Source organism: Pseudocercospora fijiensis (genome assembly GCF_000340215.1).
Source record: "Pseudocercospora fijiensis CIRAD86 unplaced genomic scaffold MYCFIscaffold_1, whole genome shotgun sequence".
Classification (NCBI taxonomy): domain Eukaryota; kingdom Fungi; phylum Ascomycota; class Dothideomycetes; order Mycosphaerellales; family Mycosphaerellaceae; genus Pseudocercospora; species Pseudocercospora fijiensis.
The window spans coordinates 3,804,997-3,826,991 of record NW_006921532.1 but is presented as its reverse complement, the minus strand read 5'-3'; the positions used below and the strand labels follow the sequence as shown (position 1 = coordinate 3,826,991).

Sequence of the window (21,995 nt, the reverse complement as noted above, 5' to 3'; positions counted from 1 at the left end):
ATCTTCCGAGGGCTCGTTATCGTAGTAAGAAGCTAGTCCGGCAACTCGGGAATAGGTATCTGCTGCAGTAGTAGTAGTAACGATAGTATGCCCTAAGCAATTACGTTTTTAAGGTCCTATAAGTAAGAGCGATTATTAGCGAGATGCTAGCTATTAGGATCGATAATAGTAGGCTCTACTAAACGCTCTTACTTAACCGACGCTAAGTGCTCCTACTAAGCGGCCTCCGCTATTACTAGAGATTCCTCGTATTAGGCTTCTTCCTATTAGAGCTTACTCTCGATTGCTTGCTAGTTCTAGTTATAGTTAGTAGCCCTATACTAATCTCGAATATGCTTACAAGGGACCTCCCTATCTACTAGGAATATACCTATCTTACGAAACGCCGCCCTTATATTATATCTCGTAAAAGTCTTTACCCGGATAGCTAAGAGCGCCTATATAAACTTAGGTATACCAAATTTACTAATACTACGATATATAGCTTCTAAGACCGCTTGCCTATGCCTCAACTTGTATACCTAGAATAGTATAACGTTAAGGGGTTATATAAAGTGCGAAGTATATAGTTATAGGCCCTATAATTAAATCTTATAGCGCTTTATAAAGGCAGCGAATTCTTTAAAGTAGTAGGAGCCGTAATTGTCGTATAATAGCACTCTCTACTTATTCGGATTATTAGGTCTCGTCTTCCGTTTAAACTAGCGGATATAGTATATAGCAGTATCGTCTATTATATAGCTAGAGTCGTTAATAGTAATTAGGAAGTTATCTTTGCCTGTTATTGTTAGTAGGTAACGTTATTCTTACCTAAGGTAATAGTAATAGACTAACCTTCTTTAGGGACCTAATACTCTTAAACTATTACTGCTTTAATAATCAACTAATAGTCTATTGCCTTACTATAGGTATTAACGCTCTCGACGATAGTAATATGCGTCCGGTTGCTATTATACTCGGTCTACGCGCGCCGCTTCGTATCTATTATAACGACGTACTCGTTACTACTAATACCGACTCGAAATCCGGTCTCGTCGAAATTCTATATATTCCGCGGCTTTATATTTAGTCGCTTTAGTATTGCTTTAAACCTATTAAACTAGCTCCTTATAGTAGAAGGGTCGTATGCCTCCTTACGCTATACCTTAATAGGTTTAGACTTAACCTTGCTAAGTCTATAGTAACTAAGAAAGCGGTCCGCCTAATCTACGCTAAATAGTACGATTATATCCTTCGGCACCCCTTCTAGTAGTATACTAACTATTATTTCTATCGCTATAATAGCGACTAACGCTATTAGTAAGAATATATCTATCTCGTCCCTTTCTCGACAATAATCCGCTAGCGCTAGTTCCTAAGATCTATCTAGCTTAGTGTTTATTACGTTACGCGATATTAGCGATCTACGACCTCTTAACCGCTAGTAAATACGATAATATAGGTCCGCTACCTTCTTACTCTTATAAAGCGCTCGAAGGCTAACTTTTAACAATTTAGCCTCTAATTCGCGGTACTTCGAAACTACTCGATCTACTACCCTCTCCGCCCTCTCTATCTCTATTAATCGCTCGGCGCGTATCCTTTTAACAACCTTTCCGACCTTCTTATACCCTATACTAATAAATAGGTACTATATATATACTAGAAGAAAGAGAATATAAAGAATACGCGTTTAGAATAAGGTAGACGCGCCTGCTAAGGAGGCTAAGGAGATTATATAAGAAATAGCGGTAGCGAGGTCTACGGTTACTATATACTCGGATAACCTCGCTAATATAATATTTAGACTAGCGGTTCAATACTTTATATACCTAGATATCTATATAGGACTAGAAGGTGCGACTATATCGAGTTTTACGTGTGGCCTACTAACAAATCGCGATTTTGCGTATGGCTCAAACCCCCGCGACCGCGGGGTGGAGTGCTTTGACGAAACCCCGGATACAACCTGCAGTTCCAGGACTTTGTGACAGGATTCAGCAGGATCACCAAACTTTGGCACTGACACTGGCACTGCACTGGCACCTTTGCCTGGGCCAAGTGGCAGCGGCATCAACGTCCATCCGACTCCTATTACACTGCAACATACGGAATCGTGCTGTCAAACAACCAAAGGCCATGCATGCTCAAGCATCTCGCCAACGCTGGAGCACCTGCTTCATGTTTTGAAGGCGAAGTAGCGGCTTCACAACCGCATAGCACAACGGAGCACCGCACCGCACCGCACCGCACCGCACCGCACCCCTATCGCTGGCTTCCCCGTGGCAATCGACAATGCCGAAGAGAGTGAGCACCTTCTTCCAATCTCAGGGCTTACATAGCCGTAGGGCTGCCACCCGCAAAGTGTTCGGCTGGCGCAGTGAGATGCTTGATAATTATATGATCGACCGGAAGCAACCGAGCACAATTAGGATCAAAGGAACATGGTCTTGGTAATAAGGAGCGAAGCCAAAATAGTTGCGGATCATTTCAGTGTTCTAGGGCCGAGCACTGCCTCCGAGCTGTTCGCGAGGCTTGCAGCCGGGGAGCGGTTTAGGGTCGGTTTGAACGAGTGCGCGAGCGAGAAAGCAGCCTCGTACACACCACGTAACCACGCCTCCTCGAGCTCCCAGCGCTGGCCCCAAATGGGAACATGCTGCCGCACACACGAGTGGCCGTGCTTTCCAGGGCAGATGCAGACCAACATTTCATGACTGACTCTGAAACCGTTGGTCGCTACGTGGACACTGGACAGTCACGACACGCTGCTCCGAAAGCGCCAGCTTGCTGCTTGCTGTGCTGAAGGCAGGCTTCGATAATGGACCGCGGACGCTGGGCATGATTGAGGGCCTTCGACTTGGCGGGCGATGGTCGGGTGGTATGAAGCACAGCACAGCACTGGCATAACATGTATCAATGGAACACGGCTTTTGGCGTTGCCTAGCTACGGGAACGGACACGCAAAATCCGGTGCTAAATCCAAGAGGCGACGTACGTCACCGCTCGTGCACCACCCCGGCACCTGGCGACTCTGTTCACCGCTTGCAAAGCGCGCCACGACTTTTGCCTCCCCTCCTGCTCCTGCCAAATCCAGGATCCTATATTCGGAGGCTTAGCAATAATCTCTCGCGACCGAACACACATCCTCTTGTAGTAGTCTTGCCCCGCGGTAGGGCTGGGGTCTGTCTGCAGGGTCCCCGCATGGTCGGCGTCCATGAGACAGGCGACTGCGGCGGCCGTGTTGTAGTCGCATTGTACGGCTTGGTCCACGCACATGGTGCAGGGTTCCGTCCTTCCGCCTAGATCCTACTGACCTGGCATCGCGACTATGTATATGGACAGCCTAACGGCCGCCAGCTCATGCCACTCTTTCACCGGTTTCCCCGTTACACCTCTCCATATCTCTCCCCCAGCAAAGTCGGGTGGAACACCTTGCTCTTAACCTTCAGAGCTGGCACACATGTACCATCAAGCAAACATGCAGCGTCCCTCCAGTTACAGCTACCCGCAGTATCCCGCCGCACCTCCTCAGAAACACTACCCAACGGCTCATAGCACGAGCAGTGCCTTCAGTGCTAGCGCCAACCCCAACGAAGACTGGACCAAGATTTCTGATCTTGCGGAACGGAGGAGGATACAGAACAGGATCGCCCAGCGGAACTACCGTGAGTCGCCATTGCCACACGCCATTCTGTGAAATATCATCCTAATCGTCTTGTAGGCAAGAAGCTGAAGAAGCGCCTGGAGGATCTGGAAAGGAGAGCTGGCTCAAGTTCTGCATCGCCAGAGCAGAGACACGAGGAACTTCCGGAGACCATTGTCGCAGGTCGAGCATCGCAAGGCAGCACTCAACGTCAGCGTTCGACCAGCAGTCACATTCGAAGAGATCGCACTCCGGATGTCTTAACACAACAATACGTGCTGCCGTCGGACGATAGAAGCATGTTCTCGCAGCAATACACTCGTCAGCTTTCGACTTCACCGCCTCCGTTTGCTTCCTATGCCTCCATGCCATCAACGGAGAGCACAGCGTACGCGAGTTATCCATCGTACTGCGGAACCGGCATGGACATGCCGATGTACCCCCAGTATCTGGCACCCTCGCAACAAACGTATGCCATGCAAAGTATAGTCTCGCCGCCCATCAAGCAGGAACTGTACGCAGACGATGAAGTGAACCCTTTCAGCATGAGTTATGCCTCCATGGCCAACGAAACCACACATTTTCAGAACATTCCTCCATATGTGAGTAGACCGCCATCCTACCCACCTCGACATCACAATTATCCGGCAAACAGCGGCTGATATCCAAGCCAGACTCCACCTCTATCGGACTCATCCGATCATTGGCAATCTAGCTCTCCGCCAGAGTACCAGCCTAGAACACCGGCTTCGTTACCCAGCACGCCTCCCCTCTTCGACCACGCATAGCAATGGGCGTTTGATGCATTTACAGAGCAGTTGGCATAGGTTGCCGGGTTGAGCTGCGCTTGACACCCCATGGATCTGAGCGGGAAATTCGATATTTGTTTGATCTGTTTTCAGCGATGGTGTTTAGCGATGAATAGAGGTTATCGGCAGGGAATTTGAGCTGTTCGCGCTTCTGACGGCGAAAAGCTTTCTTGACGGACGGTAGGAAACCATCTTGGCAACATAAGACTCCCAAGAAATAAGGATTCTATACCTTGTATGTGATCTACAACAGAATCCGGCTGTACCGAGCATGTTGCTCAACGATTCGAAACTAGGCTCAATGGATCGCTCAACAGTCGCTTCATCTCTCGCCAGAAATCAAAGCGCCTTCATGACCTTCCTCCAACCACGCCTCGATGGCTCACGGTCTTCTGCTTAGGAGGCAGGTCCAAGCGCAACTAGGCTGTGTAGATGCCAATCCGTGCGATGCCGTTGCGTACTGCCACCGGCGCCCGATGTGGTCGAGCCTGCTACTGTTACCAGACGGCATCAGTGGCAGGTCTCATGCCACAGCGCCTCTATCGTTGCGACGGTTGCATACTGCTCGCATTTTTACAATGAGTCCACAGTGCTGACTCTGCTAGTCTGGACCTTGGCCAACAGAGGGCTTGATCTGAGGTCCGAGAAAGCATCCAGGATCGTCAACCCTAGGACAACCCGTTGCTACTAGCGATCGGCACTTCGGATTGCAGATCTCAGGTCTTTTCGTGAGCACCATCGCGGATTTTTATCATGGCGTACGATGCATGCAGTGAACGATATGCCTGTTTTGCGACAGGTTGTGACAACGCATGGAAAGACATGCATTTGATTTTGAAGTGAATCAGATGTGAGTGATCTGATTGCACGAAACGATCAGATTTAAGTTGTGCGCAGCATTTAAGGGGATACTGGGCTCGGCGGACGGGCCTAGACTCCCCGCTTGTACTTGCCGCCGAGACTTCCCCTGTTCACTCTACCGGCACTACTACCATTATCAGGACAATCCCTTTGTGGTTGCAAATTTTCACGCCCAGTTCTAGATCTTGCTGGCATTGGGGTATTTTGCTTGCACAGTAACGCGCCTCGACCAGAGACTGGTTTGTTCACAGCCTCCCCGCAGACATTGCACGTCTCAAAACCTTGAAGCTGGTCCCGAAAAGAACTTTTGAACATCCATGAGATGGAGCAGACAAGCGGCCAAAAGCGGTACTCGCTCTTCGGAGGAGACGAGTCAGTCAGTACTGGTTGCCACGAAAGATCCCTGCACTGATTGAACCTCGCAGGTCTTGGCAGGCTCAAGATTGGACCGATTCTGATGACCGTGTTCGTGGTGGCAAGAGCCAGGTACGTGTATTTTGTGGTCCTCACCAAGGCCCTTTCAAAGCGCTTATCTGCCGGTAGTCGTACCTTGAATGCTCTGACGAGATTGGGCGATTCTATGGAACGTTAGGTGAGATTCGAGGCACGGCCGCGTGCTGTTTTCCGTTCAATTGCTCAGTTTTGAATAGACATAAAGACTCTAGGAGGTGCAGGATTCGCCAGCCAGCGAACAACTGGAGAAGATCGAGAATGGGACCTCTCAGACTATGCTGGCATAGAGATATGTGTTGCAAAAGGAGACAGTAAGACGGGTCCTCGATGGCATACCTTCTTCGGTGGCTGACTTCGGTGGATCCAGAGAAGCGATACACCTTCATTCTCAAGGACAAATTACTCCCACCAGATCCAGAAAATGGTCGAGAGCAGGCATCCATCTCCTACGAATGTGATTTTGAATTGCCACCACAGACAAAGCCCGGACCGGCACACGAGCGGTTCGTGTTCATACCCTGGAGCAGCTTCAATGCCACCTACCGCGGGAGGCTCAAGAAAGATGCCAAACCGATCAATCTCAAGAAGGTCAAGAGAATGAGTATCATGATGCGAAGGTGAAACGACGACCGACCGCTTTCATATTTATGGCCCGCGCTTACGTCCGCACCAGCTTTTTCGGTGCTCAAGAAGGCGATTTTTCCCTCTCGATGCGTTCAATATCTGCATTGGCCAAAGCACCTCCACCTGGTGACGAGATTCCTATCGCGATGCATCAAGATGCTTTGGAAAAGGGCCAAGCAATTCCACAGAGCACCGGAATCGGCGATGCTGAGTGGTATAGTGGACGACAAGATTTCTACGTAAGTTCGAAGTGCATGATTCGAGGTACACGGCAGCTGAATGAAGATGGGACAGGAACTCGTGCGACGTCGAAGGATGTACTTGCTGCTCGGTGCAACGGCTGTCATGGCTTTATTCATCTTCATGAGGAGAAGTTGTCAAATGTACCCCTTTGCCAGTCTGATCAGGCTGTTCAACAAATCATCTTATGTGCCGCGTGCTACTCTTGTCGAAGCTTGAAGGCACTAGTGCATCTGTGCATTCTTCTCGGGAGGCAGATTCCAACCAGCGAGATTGAATGCTGACTGTACTGCAACTCTACTCATCACGGGAAATCAAGCGCCTGTCGGACGCTCGCTCACTATCAGCACTCTATTTCAACGTCAAGACAGCTGATGAAAGATGTGCGCACACATCAAGTCTAAATCACCAAGGGATAAGTGTCCTTGCGCATTCGTAACACCACGCGAAACGGCCGTCGCCGTCTTCGTTTTCGTAGCAAGCAGCGCGACAACTCAACGCCGCCCAACTACTACTGTGGTATCCTGGCGCCTTGCCCTCGTAAATCGCACAATCCTTGCGCAAGGCGGAGACATTGCGAATCCGAGCACCCGCGTGCGCGCTTGCTTGCATTCGATGCGAAACCACGGCCATTCGCCTGCGACGGAGCAGCTAGTTCGCTACACAAGAATAATAATGGTCACGCCAACCAAATGCCACGCGATCACGACCTGGCACCACAGCACAGCCTCCCTCTCCTCCTTTGACGATTCGTCAAGTCTGACGAATACCTGCTCCTAGCCCATGCGGTTAAGCTAAGTCCGAAGCAGCCGTTCAGAGCTTCTTCTCGTACATACGTACGGAGGTCCGGTACGTCGATGAAAATAGGCAAATAGGGTGGTCATTCACTTCACATGGTGCCAAGCAAGTCACGTCGACGATGCTCCCGACATTCCGATGCAATAGAGTTTGCTTCAGACCCTCGGGAGCCGCGCATTACACTCCAATTAAGCGAGAGGGCCGGCCGGCCGAGCCTTAGCCTTGCAGCGGTCCTTATAACTCATAGTACGGGCGGTACTGTTATTGAACGCCAACCCTAGGTATTAGCTGCCAATTGCAGACATACATGTAGGGCAGTATGCGAAAACAGCCAACAGCTATGGACGGTTAGCGTCGGAGAGTCGGGATAGCCCAGCCTGGCATCTCGCGTAACAGAGCTACGAGTTTTGGCCACGAGTGTGTTGACGCACCCCCGTCGCCGGCCGAACCGCTCATCACGACGGATGACGCGCAAAGTTGTGCTGTCACATACCGTACATGCACCTGTCTGCTTCACTGACAACGGACACTGCTGTTTGACTTCCGGAAACCGTTGTCGGCAGTGTCTTTCGACCGCCTGCGAGTGCTTTTGAGGCCTGGCACCAGCATCAGCATCCCTGCACATCATGATGAGTAATGTTTCGAAACCCACCTCGCTTCGCTGAATAAGAAGCACTGCACTATAATAATCCTCACATCAATCAGCCTCCCGAGTAATTCTAGCACATGTGCGCGGTGAGGAAATCAGGTCGATCATCAGGATGCTGTGATGTGAGCACAATAGCTTCAAAAAACATATCTGTTCAATTCGCTCATAAACGCCACATACTATGGCCTCTACTGGGTATCATCTATAGCTCAAACCCCATCCTTGATCACCAACCACCTGACGCCCGCCAGATTCCGCAAGCCCTGGACCCAACGTTGGAAAGTCGTCCCCTCATCAATCAAAAATCCTGAAGCCGCCAAGTTCTGACTGAATCTTGAGTTGCGGCCGAAATGACACACATCTCCTCGTCTGCACTCGAGAAGCTCAATGCTGTGACATCGCCAAGAATGGTGCTAAGACACAAAGGTATTCTTGGGATCGTATGCTTGCCGCTCCGGGGCATGTTGGCTGCTGCGCCCAGAGCTTGCGCTGAGGCCAAGACCTCATTCCCGCTCTTTTCTGCCGCTCTCTGGCTCAATTTCAATTTCTTACGAAGCTCGCTCTCGATCGGAAGTCTGTACACGAAGAGCTGCGTCAATGGGCAAGGGCGGATGCGCTTCTTGTCCCTTTCGGCCAGTGCAAGAAAGTCGCCCCTCTCAGAAAGGGCATATGTGGGGTGGTGCTCATGTGCGCTTGGCATGTTCTCCCATAGACCCAAGCCGTGATCGTCAGACTGGGCACTGATCGTGAAATTCCAACTGCTGAGGAAGCTCTCCAGGCGACTGAGCTCAGTCACACTACCTGGCACTCCTGCACTTGTAGTCTCAACGTGGCCGAGCGCGTAATAGCTGCTCTCGCCGCCGCCATGCTTCTGCATGCCAATAAGCCAACCATTCTCGAAAGGTCGCAACAACTGGACACCAGATATCCTTGCCATCTGACCTAGTTCTTCTGCAGCTTCACCAGGCAGTTGCAACAGCGATGAATCCAGAAACGTGTGCTTCAACCCCCCTCTGCTCTTCCAATGATCCATCTTCGCCTTGTCGCCTCTGCTCTTGCCGGCTGGGGGTGTTCCAAGATATAAAACCGCGCCTTTTCCACTGAGACGCACTCGAAGCACATGATCATCTTGTTCGAAGTCAAGTCCACAAATATAGTGTCCCGTCGCGCTTGAAATATATTCGTTGACTGTAAAGCTGTCCGGCTCGGCAAGCAAGTCATACACCTGTATTGTCCTTTCCTGTGCCACCGCCAGAAGTCTACCATCCGACGATAGGGCCAATTCATGGTAAGAGTTGGGTTGAACTTTCAGCCACGGCCCGCTTCCTACGGTCTCTTTCAAGTCGTTCAGCGTCCTCTGTGCTAGCATCTCTGGCTGACCACCAGATGTATCGAATAATGCGATCGTTCGACCGTTCAGCGTTACCGTTCTGTCGCCATTCTTTGTCGCCTGAACTCGAGGATGACATGGGAAGCCTAATTTCAATGCTTTGGATAGCGTGCCCGGCTTGTCGTGGGCGCGATCGATTTTGACGCCTAACATGAGATCGCGCGCAGCTTGGCCAAAAAGAGCCTGGATCTCGGCAGGATGTAAGTCGGACGCGTGAACAGGAGGCAGAATTGGAAGCTTTCTCAGCTGCCTTGCGAGAGGTACGGCTTCGGTCGACGCAAAATGCCACCATCTGCATACCTTGCGCGCACAGTAGAAAGATTTTGTATCGAGGAACGAAAAGACTTGCTGCTGAAGCTCCAGAGGCAGCGCTGTTGCCGCCATGGTCGAATGTTCAACGCTCACGATGCGGTCCAAGGAAGCTATGGCGATTGAGTATGTATAAGTAGATGGAGTGGATAGGAGAAGCTCAGGCTCTCAAACGAAAAGGAGTCATCAAGAGAGTCAGTCCTGGAACGTGGTTACCTTGAAACTGGGATGACGAGAGGTTATATGTCGCAGCGCACGGCAATGATGTGATTCATCACACAGAGCGGGAAAATCATAATGAAGACTGCATGCCATTCGAAAGCGTTGAGTGCGCGCCATCAGGGTGCTATGGGTTCGTGCTCGGTCCGGCAGAAATGCAGCGCGCACGATACGATATGGGCCATGGCAATGTCGGATTCCTTACGCTCAATGGCATGGATAGTGCGGCTCGGGTTCCGAGGCGACGGTGATGGCGATGGCGATGGCGATGGCGAATGGAGTCGAGCATTGCCCAGGTGAGAAGATGTGGATGTTAAACAAGAACGCGCTACACGTAACGGTAACTCGCCATCCATACAGGTGAACCTGGTTATAAGCAACCGGCCGGCGGAGCCATAATAATGCTTATAACCCGATGTTGCTTAGAGCTAGCCTCAGCCAGGCTCTGCTAGCCCCTATCTAGGCTCGAAGCAGCTTAGAATAGGTGTATCTTCCGGCCTCCCTTATCTCTTTTCGGAAGGAGCAGCCCCTAAATACCTCGGATATGTACTTCCGGACAAGCAATCGCTGCAATCGTATTACAAGAAAGCCGGGATGTTCCAAGCAATTGCTAACTTACAGTGTACTACCTAAAAAGCGTTGAATATCGAGATCCGTTGCTTAAAACCCGACATTGCTTATTCGGGACTTGCCTATACAAGCCTTCATGCTCTATCCGCGAACACGAACCTCATCACTTCCACCGCGACGACTGCTGTGACGAGATCTCTACGTGCGTACACGAATGTTTCAGCAGTCAAGACTCAATAAGTCAGGGCGTGCGCGCAATTGCACTAAGATAGCGGCAGGATCTCGTTGTTCATATGCAACCGAAAAACAGCCGACTGAAACTTCTTCTCCTGCTCTCCACATGATCTCATACCACGAAAAGACGCCTGGAAATAGTGGCCAACGGTCAGAAAGCCTAGCGCTGCATGGGTCGCAGTCGATGTCGTTCATCAAGCGTTAAAGATTTTCGCCGGACAGCCGACATGAATTACCGGCGGCTCCGATGCCACAGATTATTCTGTAGTGGTACATAGAATCTGGCATTATCAGAGACCAATATGAAACAGCTTGAGATTGAGCGTCGGCCTGATAAAGGGACTTGGTGAGTGAAGATTGCAGATCATGAGGGCTTGGCAAAACAGTGGAGGTTCGAACGTGCTGTTATCTATCTCTCATACCTCGTTCGACTGACTGAAGCTTGGTATATCGACTGCTGTTGACTGTCTCAAGGCTTTGCTACTCCCAAGATCGCCTCCCATGGCCGGAGCTGGATGCATCCAGATGCGCTTTGGCCAGGGTCCTTCGAGGTATAGTTTCCAGCAACCCAATTCTGTATTTTCGCATTTTCTGGTATCTGCCATTCGACAGTGTTGCCTGAGAAATTGAGCAGCGTGACGAATGCCTCATCTTGGCTGGCTCGCTTATATGCGAAGATGCTGTCATCTTCGTCGGCAAGCAGTTCGAAACTGCCATAGACAAAAACATCCTTGTGTTTCTTCCTGTTCTCCAAGCCATGGCGCCAATACTGCAGGACAGAAAGCTGATTTGGATCGCTGAAAGACGCCTGAGCCTTGGCGTTGATTGTCTTGTAATCGTCGTTGACCCGCATCCAGGGCTTGACACCCTCACTGCAGAAACCCGCATTGACTTCGTCGGTCCATTGCACTGGTGTTCGCGCGTGATCACGAGCCTTCTTTTGCATGACCTCTTTGGCGTAACGAAGCATCTTTTCGTCACCGGGGTAGAGATCATTCATTTTCTTCCAGTAGTTCTGCGTATCAATATCTTTGTACTCCTGCGGATCCCATGAGAGTGGTACATTGCGCATCGCCAGTTCTTCTCCCTGGTAAACGTAAAGCGTACCAGATAAAGTCGTCGCCATGAGAGAGAGGAGCTTCGCTCCAAGCTCGCGATTTCCATCCGAGTCATCGGTCAAATGAGATACCGAACGTGGATTGTCGTGGTTCTCAAGGAAGACGCTATTCCAGCCACCACGTTCCCGCATGACATTTTGCCATTTTGTGACAATGTTGCGAAGTTTGGACGTCTTCCACGGGTAAAGTGTAAGCCGAGGCGACCCAGGCACGTTGCTGATATCGACAAGCTCGAAGATGAAAATCATGTTGAGTTCATTCCTTTCCGGGTCAACAACTCTGAGAATCTCGTCTTCGTCGGTAACACATGGCATTTCGCCGACGGTGATGGTATCGTAGTGACTGAGTACCTTCTGGTTGATCTCGCGGAGGAATTCGTGAAGACGTGGGCCATTAGCGAAATATTTTTCCCCAGATTGGAACTTGGCCTTCGGATCGTGAACTTCTGCATCCGGAAAGCTTTGGACTTTACTGATGAGATTGATAACATCCATTCTAAATCCGCTAGCACCACGATCGAGCCAAAATCGAAGCACATCGCGCACTGCTGCGCGGACCTCTGGATTCTCCCAATTCAAATCCGGCTGCTCGGGGGTGAAGAGCGACAAGTAGTACTCTTGGGTCGTTTCGTCCCACGTCCAAGCAGAATTCGCCTCACCAAGAATCATTGCCCAATTATTTGGAGGCTGACGGTTGCCATCATTGTCATATCTTGGCGGCTTCCATATATACCAGTCTCTGTGTTTGCTATCCTTAGAGGCGCGAGAGTCGAGGAACCAAGCGTGCTGGTCTGAGGTGTGATTTACGACCAGGTCCATCATAAGCTTCATCCCTCTCTGCTTGAGTGCGGCGATGAGTTCATCCACGTCAGCAAGCGTGCCGTATTTGGGGTCAATATCTTCATAATCAGAGATATCATATCCCATGTCGACTTGTGGCGATCTGTAGATGGGAGACGTCCATACGACATCCACTGCAAAGTTTCAGCAATTTTTTAGGGGGTACACGGTCAAGTCGATCCACACTTACCACCGAGATGTTTGAGGTAATCCAGCTTCGACGTGATGCCCTTGACATCGCCCCATCCTGGAGTGTCTCCTGCGCCCGTCGACTTGAAGCTAGCTGGATAGATTTGGTATACCTAGTCAAGCAGGTCAGATCAGTCGGTCTTACACGGCCGTAGAATTTACCACATACAACAGCTTCCTTCCACCATGTATGGCTTTGAGAGGTCGACGAGCTCATGGCGGGTCCTCCTCTAGAAGTATTTTTCCATCGGTGGTGTGAAATGTATTGCTCTAAGACAAGAAGATATGAGGGTAGCTGAGGGCTCCGCCTGCCTTTTGAACGAGGAGAATGCAGCAGCAACGTGCTTGCATGTCCGAGAAAAGCACCGTGACCAATGATGAACTCGATGCCGATCTACAGAGAGCTCCCAGCTTGAAGCTCAAGCTTGTCACCGCTGCCACTGCTGCTCCAGAGTCCGCTGAAGCGTGGCATGGTTGGGCGGAGATCTCCTAGTCGCTGAAATGGTGCTCTCCTTGCCGTAGATGTTGGCATGCTTGGACTAGAATGGCCGTGAAAGGTGTAGTCTGGCAGCCTGCAGGGGAGTAAAAGCTTCCATGTCCCGGCGCCAAGAAATGGTCGGCTTCCCGTCGGACTGCGCCGGCGAGAGACAAAGAAGTCCCATCATCAGCTCCGGTGCACATGTGTTTGCACTCCATAATTCCACGGCCGTGATCATTGGGCCAGGAGAACAGCCTGAACCTCGAAGAAGAGGCGACAACCACGTCCCTGCGTCTCATTCTGAATCCACTCGCGGTCCTACATTTAAGTCCGTCCCAATCGCCGGATAAATGCTGCCCCTCATGTGAGCTCAGCGTGGTGTGAGAGCTGGCCCATGTCAAGGAAGCATCGATACCGATACTGTTGTTGGAGACATTGACTTATCATTTGCTGTCGTACTGTCTCATTCATTCCAGAACTGCCCTCCTAGCACCCAATCGCCATGTCTTCGAATCGTCTCACACAGCCATTCGGCAATCTCAACCTCGACGAGAACGATCCTGTGCTCAAGTCCATCAACGAAACGAAAGCAGAATATGTTCGCTTGGGAAGGTCAGGCCTCCGTGTGTCTGTGCCAATCTTTGGAGCCATGTCATTCGGACATAAAGACTGGCAGCCATGGGTGATAGAAGAAGCAGAAGCACTTCCCCTCTTGAAGGCAGCATACGATCGTGGTCTTACGACGTTTGATACGGCCAATGTCTATAGTAATGGTGTGTCTGAGGCCATTATTGGAAAAGCGCTGAAGCATTACAAGATTCCAAGAGATAAGGTTGTCATCTTGAGCAAATGTTATGGTTACGTAGGAGAAGAGCCGGGTGTGCGAGGGATAATGTATGGACAAGCCATTGCGCAGAGCAAGGACTACGTGAACCATGGCGGGCTGTCAAGATCTGCGATATTCCAAGCCGTCAATGCGAGCTTGAAGAGGCTGGACACAGACTATTTGGACCTGCTACAGATCCATCGATTTGATCCTGAAACGCCCATAGAAGAGACCATGGAGGCGCTGCATGACCTTGTCAGGAGCGGCAAGGTGCGCTACATTGGTGCATCGAGCATGGTACTGCGAATTTCTGAACCTTTTCGAGCCTCTACGTCCTACTGACATATCGATAGTGGACATATCAGTTCGCCATGATGCAATTTGTTGCTGAGAAAAATGGCTGGACCAAGTTCATCAGCATGCAGAACCACTACAACCTTCTCTATCGCGAAGAGGAACGTGAAATGAACAAGTTTTGCAACGAGACTGGAGTCGGCTTGATTCCGTGGGCTCCACTCTGCCGCGGCCATCTGGCACGCCCTCCGCAGGAGCACGGTAGCACGATCCGTTCTGCAGGTGAGCAGAAGAACAGCATGTTCACTACAGGACAGAGTGAAAGCGACCAAATTATCATCAAAAGGGTGCAAGAGCTGGCTGAGAAGAAGGGATGGACAATGGCCCATATTGCGCTGGCGTGGATTAACAAAAGAGTCAGCAGCCCAATCATTGGCTTCTCTAGTGTTGATAGGATTGAAGAAGCCCTTGCTGTGAGAGGCAAGACCCTAACGGAGGAGGAGGAGAAATATCTGGAGGAGCCTTACATTACCAGAGACATCCAGGGTCATTCGTGAGCGCGCGAGCTTTCAGAACATCATCGTGGTGCTTCTGAAATTCTCACTAAAAGGTCGTGGGAGGAGTAGGGAGGTCAAGCAAAGAGTCAGGGTAAATCAACAAGGATTCTTGAGAAGCATCCACATGCATTCCATTCCTTAGGCGCTGCTGGGAAACGCCATGCATGTCCTGTGCCCGTTCTTTATGCAGGCGTGAAATCGATCTTCTGTACATTTCATTATATCGTCGCCTTGTGCCCATTACCTCGTTGCTTTTGAACCTTTCAGAGCGGCAAACGTTCCAAAATCCGAATTACAGCCTGCACAAGGAAGGGCTACAGAGAGTTTAGCCTCAGATGCCGCCATTTGAGGGTCGCAACTTACCACTTCTGCTATCCTGGCACCTGCATTTGGGTTGGCCACGGTGCTTGTGCCATCCACGATGAATCCTCCATTATTGTTGGTCGCCAAAGCTACAGTCGAGGGAGTTGTCGCCATGACCAAGCCATTGGTGGTGGAGCTGGCGAACTGGAAACTAGTCGTAGTCGTCTGAGCCGTGTTTGTCTCCAGCACACCAGCATTTCCCGTGGTTCCTGTTGCCGCTGCGCCGCCTCCTACAATGGCGCCATTCGAGTTCAAAGTTCCTGCTGTGATTACTCCGCCTATTGTCCCAGTGCACGCCGCTCCCGAAGGACAGCATGCTACATGACCAGCATAGTCGGCCGAACAGACTGCTTTTGAATGACAGCAGAGATTGGATGCGCCGAGGTTGGCACAGGACTTGAAGTCTTCGGGACAGGTATTGCTGTATTGTCGCTTCAACAGCTCGTGTGCAGTTCCGTTATGAAGCGGTTCCGGAAGTAGGTCCTGCAGGGCGTTGGGAAGAGCTTGGACGAAGGATTGGAGGTCAGGCAATTGCAGTGCGCTTGTGAGACTCGCAAGCAAAGCGGCGGGCAGGAGATAGAAGGAGCGCATTGTGTTGATCAGTCACCAGGACGGTGTTGGAGTGAGCGAGGTGGGGGTGGATGGGGGAGCTGCGCAGGCTCGCAAGGTGGAGCCACGATGCTGTGTCGGGATGTGGATATTCTATTGCAGTGGGAGGTGGGAGGCTGTCTTGTGGGGAATAATTCATGCCATGCCATGGAAAGACTTCAGCGCATCAAAGCGTCGCTTGACTCGCTTCTCTGCTGGAGGCCTCCACGGACTTTGCAGCGTCTCGATTGGGCAGCTTGTTTTGGTGCACGAATCGCTCCGGCAACGACGACGACACGACCTTGCTCATCTGAAGGTCAGGACAAGGACCAGGACCAGGGCAGCGCGACGATCCGGGCCATCATCGTCAGCCTCACCATCACCACCTGCACCGACTCCATCGACATCGCATGCAGGAGCAGGAGCAGGAGCAAGCATGGCATGGCATGGCATGGTATGGCACACATGGCCACTGCCAACGACTTCGCCACAAGATGCAATGCTGTGCTGTGCTGTGCTGTGCTGCATTGTCCATCGCTCACGCCTGCGCTGGACGACGACTTCCTTCTGGTACAGCATGCCATGCTCGAACGCCTTCCGCAATCTGCATTGCTGCCTTCCAAATGCCATCCGAGCATAAGCACCCACGGCAAGTAGTAATGCGCGCCTTGTTTACTCGTCCTGGAGTCTTCCTGTCTGCTCGCATCTTCAATCCCATCTTCAACATCATACATCCACCCACCACCATACTTCGACCGACAGCAACATCGGTCAGAATACTTTGCACTGCTTCTTGTCAGCTCTTCCAACATCATCGACACTCGACATCTACCCGCCCCGCAGAGCCAATCATCATCTGTCACCACTCAGCACCACCTGCGCGCTCCGCTCCGCCAGGATGGAGCCCATCACAAAATGGCTGGCCATTGCTCTTGCAATCTTTCCCGCCACTACCGTCTCTGCACAACCGGCCAGCACTGTAGTCCTGCTGCCTAACTCGACCGGTCCTGGCGGCATGATCCTAGCTCCCGCTTCACCTACACTTTCTTCCACAACTTGGCCTTCTTCGTCGACTATTCTCGTCCAAGACGCCCGCTCAGGCTTTCTTCCCGCATCGCTGTTCGACGCCATAGTCTCAGGTCATACCAAAGGCCAAACCCTGACCGATACCCTCACCGCAGCCTCCGGCGTCTTCACGGTGACTGCTGTGGTGAAGGACACCTTCCTACCGGCTTTGGAGTACACTATAGGACCGCAGAAGGGCCCTTCTGGCCGCAACGCCGAGGAGCGAACAATCGTGGCATCGGTGACCGCGAAACATGATATGATGTACCTGACAGAGAGCTGGTACGATCACGGCGGCCATCGCTCGGTCGGCAGGATATCGCTCGACTGGACTCCCGCAATTCCAGCCCCCTACTCAACTACCATGGAGAATGTCCCGGTGATTCCGACGGCTCAGCCAGGAGCAATAACGGTACAGATCGTCACCAGCACTGCTACAGCATGGCCGATGACTACTCCAGTGACTGCCTTCGCAACCCCAGCCACAGCCCCACCAGGAGCACTACAGTTGACCGAACCAAGAGTCTCCGGTCTCGTCGCAACACCCATTGAGTACCACGTCATCATCAATGAAGCCGATTCAGACTATTGCACATCCTACAACGACGCAAACACCAGACGCATTTGTTCCTGTACAGCATCTCACAAGAAGCCCATGCAGATCACCGCTATCGTACCCGAACCCTCAATTGCCAACAACGTGACTTGGTGGGTACCCGGCACCACGACAATGCAGCTGAGCGGACATCACTGGGGCACAACCGATCCAAAACTCACGTATTTCCCGCTTGTCAACTTGCCTGACGGGCCATTTGCTATTCAACCCCCGACCAAGAACAAGCACTTCTTCACCAAAGCGACGTGCACTGATGAACGAGAGTGCTACTCTCAATGCTACCGCCATACATACCAAAAGAGAGCGAGCAAGCATCGTGCCGTCAAGATTGGCGCTGCCGTAGGTGCAGCAGTTGCAGCGGCTTTACTCGCAGGACTGTGCTGCATTGGGTGCTCCCTCCTATGTCTGCCGCGCCTCCGAGACAGGACAAGAAGACGTCGAGATCAAAAGGGCAAGCCAACAGTTACAGAGGCAGTAACGCACCCTGTGACCACTACCGCACCAGAAGTACGTGAGGTCCCCGCTGCTGCTGCTGCCACGACCGCCGCTGCTGACCCAGCCCATCCCGCCGAAAACAAAGGCACACTCGGCCGCCAAGCCGAAGAAGGTCGCGGCCGTCCTGCAGTCCAGTTCGATGAGGCTCACAAAGCGGGTGATGAGAAGGCCACTGCTGGTGCTCCGAACGGCACGACACACGTGGAGCACGTCGTCAAGCCTACAGAACCAGGGGTCGCTCCTGTCGAAGCTGTTCACGACGGTGCCACCGGGCATGATATTGGCAGCCTTCGGGGCCGTCGGCGCCTGCGTGGAGAGGGCTTGTGAGGAGTGGTCGGCTACTGCCTGTGCATGGAAAGAGCGTTCTCCTCATCAGGCGCTGCTCATCTGGCGTGAGCACAATAATATCACGCATTGGGGTTCTGCATTATAACAAACTTCGCATCCTAGATAAATTCTAATGGAGTCCGTTCGCTGCTGCTGATGATCCCCGGCAGTTCACATTTCAATAATACATGTCGACTCGGCAGTAGCCCGATGGTATCCTGGTCAGCCAATTTACCAGGTGCATTCCCCACATCATCGGCCCCAGATCCCTTCATCATTACTTTTAATAAGTGGTGGAAGTACCACTGTGGCAGCCACCTCCACGGAATCCACACACCATCTTGGAAGCTTACTATAGGTGTTCTAAGCTACATAGTCAAGTATCAACAGCGCTCTAGCGAAGCAAAACTACTTCACGATGGTGGTGTAAGTCTGCATAAGCGAAGCGAAGGAACATTGCGATTCGCAAAAGGCGATTTGAGTCATTGGGTCCGATACGGAGGGAATGATCATGCGAGTTGGAAGCTTGGAGCTGTGTGAGATCTATTTCTCGACTTCATCAGGTTCTGGGAAGCACACGCACGTGGACTTGCTCCACGTGTCTGCTTGACTGCACGACAGCGTATAGAAAGACTTGGTCCGCACTTTGCGCGGAATCGCTTGTCCCGACCGCGCAAAAAAGAAAATGGTTGCTTCGACCAGATTATACAATTGGCAGGTCTCTTCTTGAGATGTTGAGTTGCGACAATAATGTCTAATGGCCGTGCAGGTACATCTCCCTCGTTGCTGCATCTTGTATGGTGCTCTATGGCTACGATGCCAGCGTCTACAATGCCGTCCAGGGCTCTAATAACTGGGTCGCCTTCTTCGACAGCCCTGGAGCGCAAATCATCGGCGCTATCAATACCTCGTACACCGTCGGAGCGATCGTTGCGGGATTCTTCATGGCAGGGCCAATTGCTGACTACTTCGGTCGTCGCATTGGCGTGGCATCAGGCGCTGCTTGCGTTGTCGTTGCCACTTTCATGCAGACGTTTTCCCCAACCGGTCAGATCGGCTGCTTCATTGCGGGTAGGGTTGTGATTGGTATTGGACAAGGTCTTGCTCTGACGGCGGGCTCAATATATATCGGTGTGCTTTCGAAGTGCGATTCGCGCGGATTTCGATGCTGATATGGAGTTTAGGTGAATGTGCTCCGCCGGAGATCAGAGGAACGATTATGACGTTTTGGCAAATGTTCTATAGTGTTGGCAGCTTCATCGCTTACTGGATCAACTACGCCTGCTCCAGAAACGCGGAAGCTCTCGGAGAATGGGACTGGAAGATGGTCGTGGTCTTCCAGCTACTGATGCCGGTGACTATTCTAGCGCAGGTCTTCTTCATTCCCGAGAGTCCTCGGTGGAGTATCAAGAAGAACAAGATCGAGCAAGCTCGTAGATCGCTCCGAAGAATCCGAGAATCGGAGCAAGAGGTTGAAAATGAAGTGTTGATGATCCGCGAAGCTTTGGAGTTCGAGAAGGAAGCCATCTCACCCTCGTACTCTGCGTTCTGGAAGGACCGCTCGCTTCGAAAGCGACTTTTGCTGGCTTTCATCATGAATGCGGGTCAGCAGGTTACGGGACAAGGATCTCTCAACACTTACAGCACTATCGTCTACAAGAAAGTCTTCAAGAGGAGCTCCACCATTGCGCTGATCAATGCGTTAAACGCAACGTTCGGCATTCTGTTCACGCTCAATGCTGCGTGGACTGCTGATCGATTCGGACGCAAGGTGGGTGTCTTCGATTCGTCTGCCGGGCTAGAGCTAATGCTTCTCAGTTCTTATTCATTGTCGGTGCTATGGGTATGGGGATGTGCATGATCATTGTCGCCTCGGTCGAGACTCAGACTCCCACGCTGGCCGATGGCGTGAAGCCTAGATCGGTCGCCATCTCCATTGTGTTTCTGCTGTTCCTGTTCATATTCTTCTACAAACCGACATGGTATGTGGTGGCGTGAGCAATGTGTTTCCCGTACTGGCGATGCTGACTGACATTTGCTAGGGGTGCGACGGTCTGGATCTGGACGTCGGAAATCTTTAGCATGAATGTTCGCGCCCAAGCCGTGGGGATGGCGAGTCAAACGCAGAATGTCGCACAAGCTATCGTTGGGCAATTCTTCCCGACCTTTCTGAAAAACTGTGGCTTTTATGCCTTCTATATGTTTGCAGGGATCAATTTCATGTTGGCGGTCTTCGTGTGGTGTAAGTCGTTCGAAGTCAGTCGTCATGCTTGAAGAGCGTAGGCTGACGTTGCTGTAGTCTTTATTCCAGAAACCAGAAAGACGCTTCTGGAAGAGGTGGGTTATTCGCTGTGCAGAGCGACAGTGCACCGGATTGCTGACATTCGACACAGATGGACACCAAGTTCGGCGGCGCCAATCATGCCGAGAAGGGAGGAGATCTTCTGGGGGTTCAAAACTCGCAGCATGCAGAGATTGAGCTCAATCACAAGACACCAACGTCTGAGCTTCGAGAGATCAAATAGGTAGCGTTGACCATCTACAGTGCTAGTTATGTCGAGACGATGCTTTCTCATTGCTTCATCGCGATGTTTTGAGAGCGCTCCCTTCGTCAAGAAGTGCTGTCGAAGATGCAGGGGCAAGAGGCACGGTTCGTGATCTGGTCTCCGGTCGGCTTCCCATGCAGGTCACACCCTGGATGAGCATGTGGTAGATGTTTTTGCTTGGCATCAGATCTTGGGGTGAACCGTGGCCGTGACCGTGATCGGGCTCGGATCCAGGAGTATCCCAGGAGCCCGGGAGGCGGGAGGCGAAAAACCCAAAAAAGCCGTCGACGCCAAGCGAGACGCAACTTCCTCTTACATTACGCTCAGAGATGGCACTACGGCGCCATCCACCCACCCTTTCCGTGCACCATTTCCACGCCCGATCGCATCTCCAGAGGCCATCTGCCGCCCTCGTGGCACCGCGCACAGATGACGCGAGATGCTAGCAATCGGGCACCAAAGCGATAACAAGCAGGTACCAATCCTTACCCACAGTGAACATTTTTGTGATTTGGTCTCAGGATCAAGATGGCCCCTTTCGCTTTCGAGAAATCCAAGTCGACCGACCGACCGACTCAGAGTTGCACGTGCTCGTACATGCGCTCCTCGAAATATCAATTACGAGGTGTTACAAAGACCTTCTCCAAGACCCGGACCCCTTTGTCTCCATGTGGACGAGGTCTAGAAGCACCGACATTAAAACGGGTCCGGACGTCGTTGTTATCGATTTGGTCCCCGCTTGTTAGTACTGCCCACAAATAATGACATCGTCGCACGGGCTGACGCAGCAACGCGCGACGCGATTTAAGCTTTCTTCCATGACGATGAGTGATGAGTGCATATGGCTTGGACGATCCGTGAACGAACAATGTGTGAGTATAACTGACTATACATATGCTCAGTCGTCTTTGTCCTT

General features: G+C 51.5%; 8 protein-coding genes across 8 annotated transcripts; 5 read left to right on the top strand and 3 right to left on the bottom strand.

Annotated features, from left to right (window-relative positions):
- Window positions 1–5,541: 5,541 nt before the first annotated feature.
- MYCFIDRAFT_48226 (uncharacterized protein) lies at window positions 5,542–6,948 on the top strand. The gene is made up of 7 exons (XM_007921831.1): window positions 5,542–5,664; window positions 5,718–5,778; window positions 5,836–5,884; window positions 5,943–6,056; window positions 6,113–6,362; window positions 6,419–6,608; window positions 6,664–6,948. Exons 1-7 carry the CDS (start codon window positions 5,615–5,617, stop codon window positions 6,826–6,828), a joined length of 879 nt encoding a protein of 292 aa, XP_007920022.1. The 5' UTR covers window positions 5,542–5,614; the 3' UTR covers window positions 6,829–6,948.
- Window positions 6,949–7,684: 736 nt separating this feature from the next.
- MYCFIDRAFT_169721 (uncharacterized protein) lies at window positions 7,685–9,830 on the bottom strand (the record flags this gene model as incomplete). The annotated part of the gene is made up of 8 exons (XM_007923041.1): window positions 7,685–7,923; window positions 7,949–7,984; window positions 8,011–8,024; window positions 8,060–8,098; window positions 8,134–8,171; window positions 8,203–8,235; window positions 8,272–8,389; window positions 8,416–9,830. The coding sequence occupies 8 exons, from the start codon at window positions 9,828–9,830 to the stop codon at window positions 7,685–7,687; spliced, it is 1,932 nt and encodes a 643-aa protein (XP_007921232.1).
- A 22-nt stretch (window positions 9,831–9,852) lies between these two features.
- On the top strand, window positions 9,853–10,373 carry MYCFIDRAFT_169720 (uncharacterized protein; the record flags this gene model as incomplete). The annotated part of the gene is made up of 5 exons (XM_007923040.1): window positions 9,853–9,881; window positions 9,912–9,963; window positions 9,992–10,165; window positions 10,198–10,270; window positions 10,297–10,373. 5 exons carry the CDS (start codon window positions 9,853–9,855, stop codon window positions 10,371–10,373), a joined length of 405 nt encoding a protein of 134 aa, XP_007921231.1.
- A 434-nt stretch (window positions 10,374–10,807) lies between these two features.
- Window positions 10,808–13,186, bottom strand: MYCFIDRAFT_70392 (glycoside hydrolase family 13 protein). Its single transcript, XM_007922105.1, has 3 exons — window positions 13,094–13,186; window positions 12,926–13,037; window positions 10,808–12,869 (listed from the first exon to the last, which is right to left on the bottom strand). Exons 1-3 carry the CDS (start codon window positions 13,139–13,141, stop codon window positions 11,248–11,250), a joined length of 1,782 nt encoding a protein of 593 aa, XP_007920296.1. The 5' UTR covers window positions 13,142–13,186; the 3' UTR covers window positions 10,808–11,247.
- Window positions 13,187–13,901: 715 nt separating this feature from the next.
- On the top strand, window positions 13,902–15,296 carry MYCFIDRAFT_48222 (uncharacterized protein; the record flags this gene model as incomplete). Its single annotated transcript, XM_007921830.1, has 2 exons — window positions 13,902–14,525; window positions 14,582–15,296. 2 exons carry the CDS (start codon window positions 13,905–13,907, stop codon window positions 15,077–15,079), a joined length of 1,119 nt encoding a protein of 372 aa, XP_007920021.1. The 3' UTR covers window positions 15,080–15,296.
- A 46-nt stretch (window positions 15,297–15,342) lies between these two features.
- On the bottom strand, window positions 15,343–16,033 carry MYCFIDRAFT_192272 (uncharacterized protein; the record flags this gene model as incomplete). The annotated part of the gene is made up of 2 exons (XM_007923039.1): window positions 15,343–15,393; window positions 15,443–16,033. The coding sequence occupies 2 exons, from the start codon at window positions 16,031–16,033 to the stop codon at window positions 15,343–15,345; spliced, it is 642 nt and encodes a 213-aa protein (XP_007921230.1).
- A 432-nt stretch (window positions 16,034–16,465) lies between these two features.
- On the top strand, window positions 16,466–18,686 carry MYCFIDRAFT_213102 (uncharacterized protein). Its single transcript, XM_007923038.1, has one exon. The coding sequence runs from the start codon at window positions 16,929–16,931 to the stop codon at window positions 18,531–18,533; it is 1,605 nt and encodes a 534-aa protein (XP_007921229.1). The 5' UTR covers window positions 16,466–16,928; the 3' UTR covers window positions 18,534–18,686.
- Window positions 18,687–18,870: 184 nt separating this feature from the next.
- On the top strand, window positions 18,871–21,115 carry MYCFIDRAFT_48219 (uncharacterized protein). Its single transcript, XM_007921829.1, has 8 exons — window positions 18,871–19,247; window positions 19,303–19,664; window positions 19,718–19,887; window positions 19,948–20,304; window positions 20,352–20,515; window positions 20,576–20,775; window positions 20,833–20,870; window positions 20,927–21,115. The coding sequence occupies exons 1-8, from the start codon at window positions 19,219–19,221 to the stop codon at window positions 21,056–21,058; spliced, it is 1,452 nt and encodes a 483-aa protein (XP_007920020.1). The 5' UTR covers window positions 18,871–19,218; the 3' UTR covers window positions 21,059–21,115.
- Window positions 21,116–21,995: the final 880 nt, after the last annotated feature.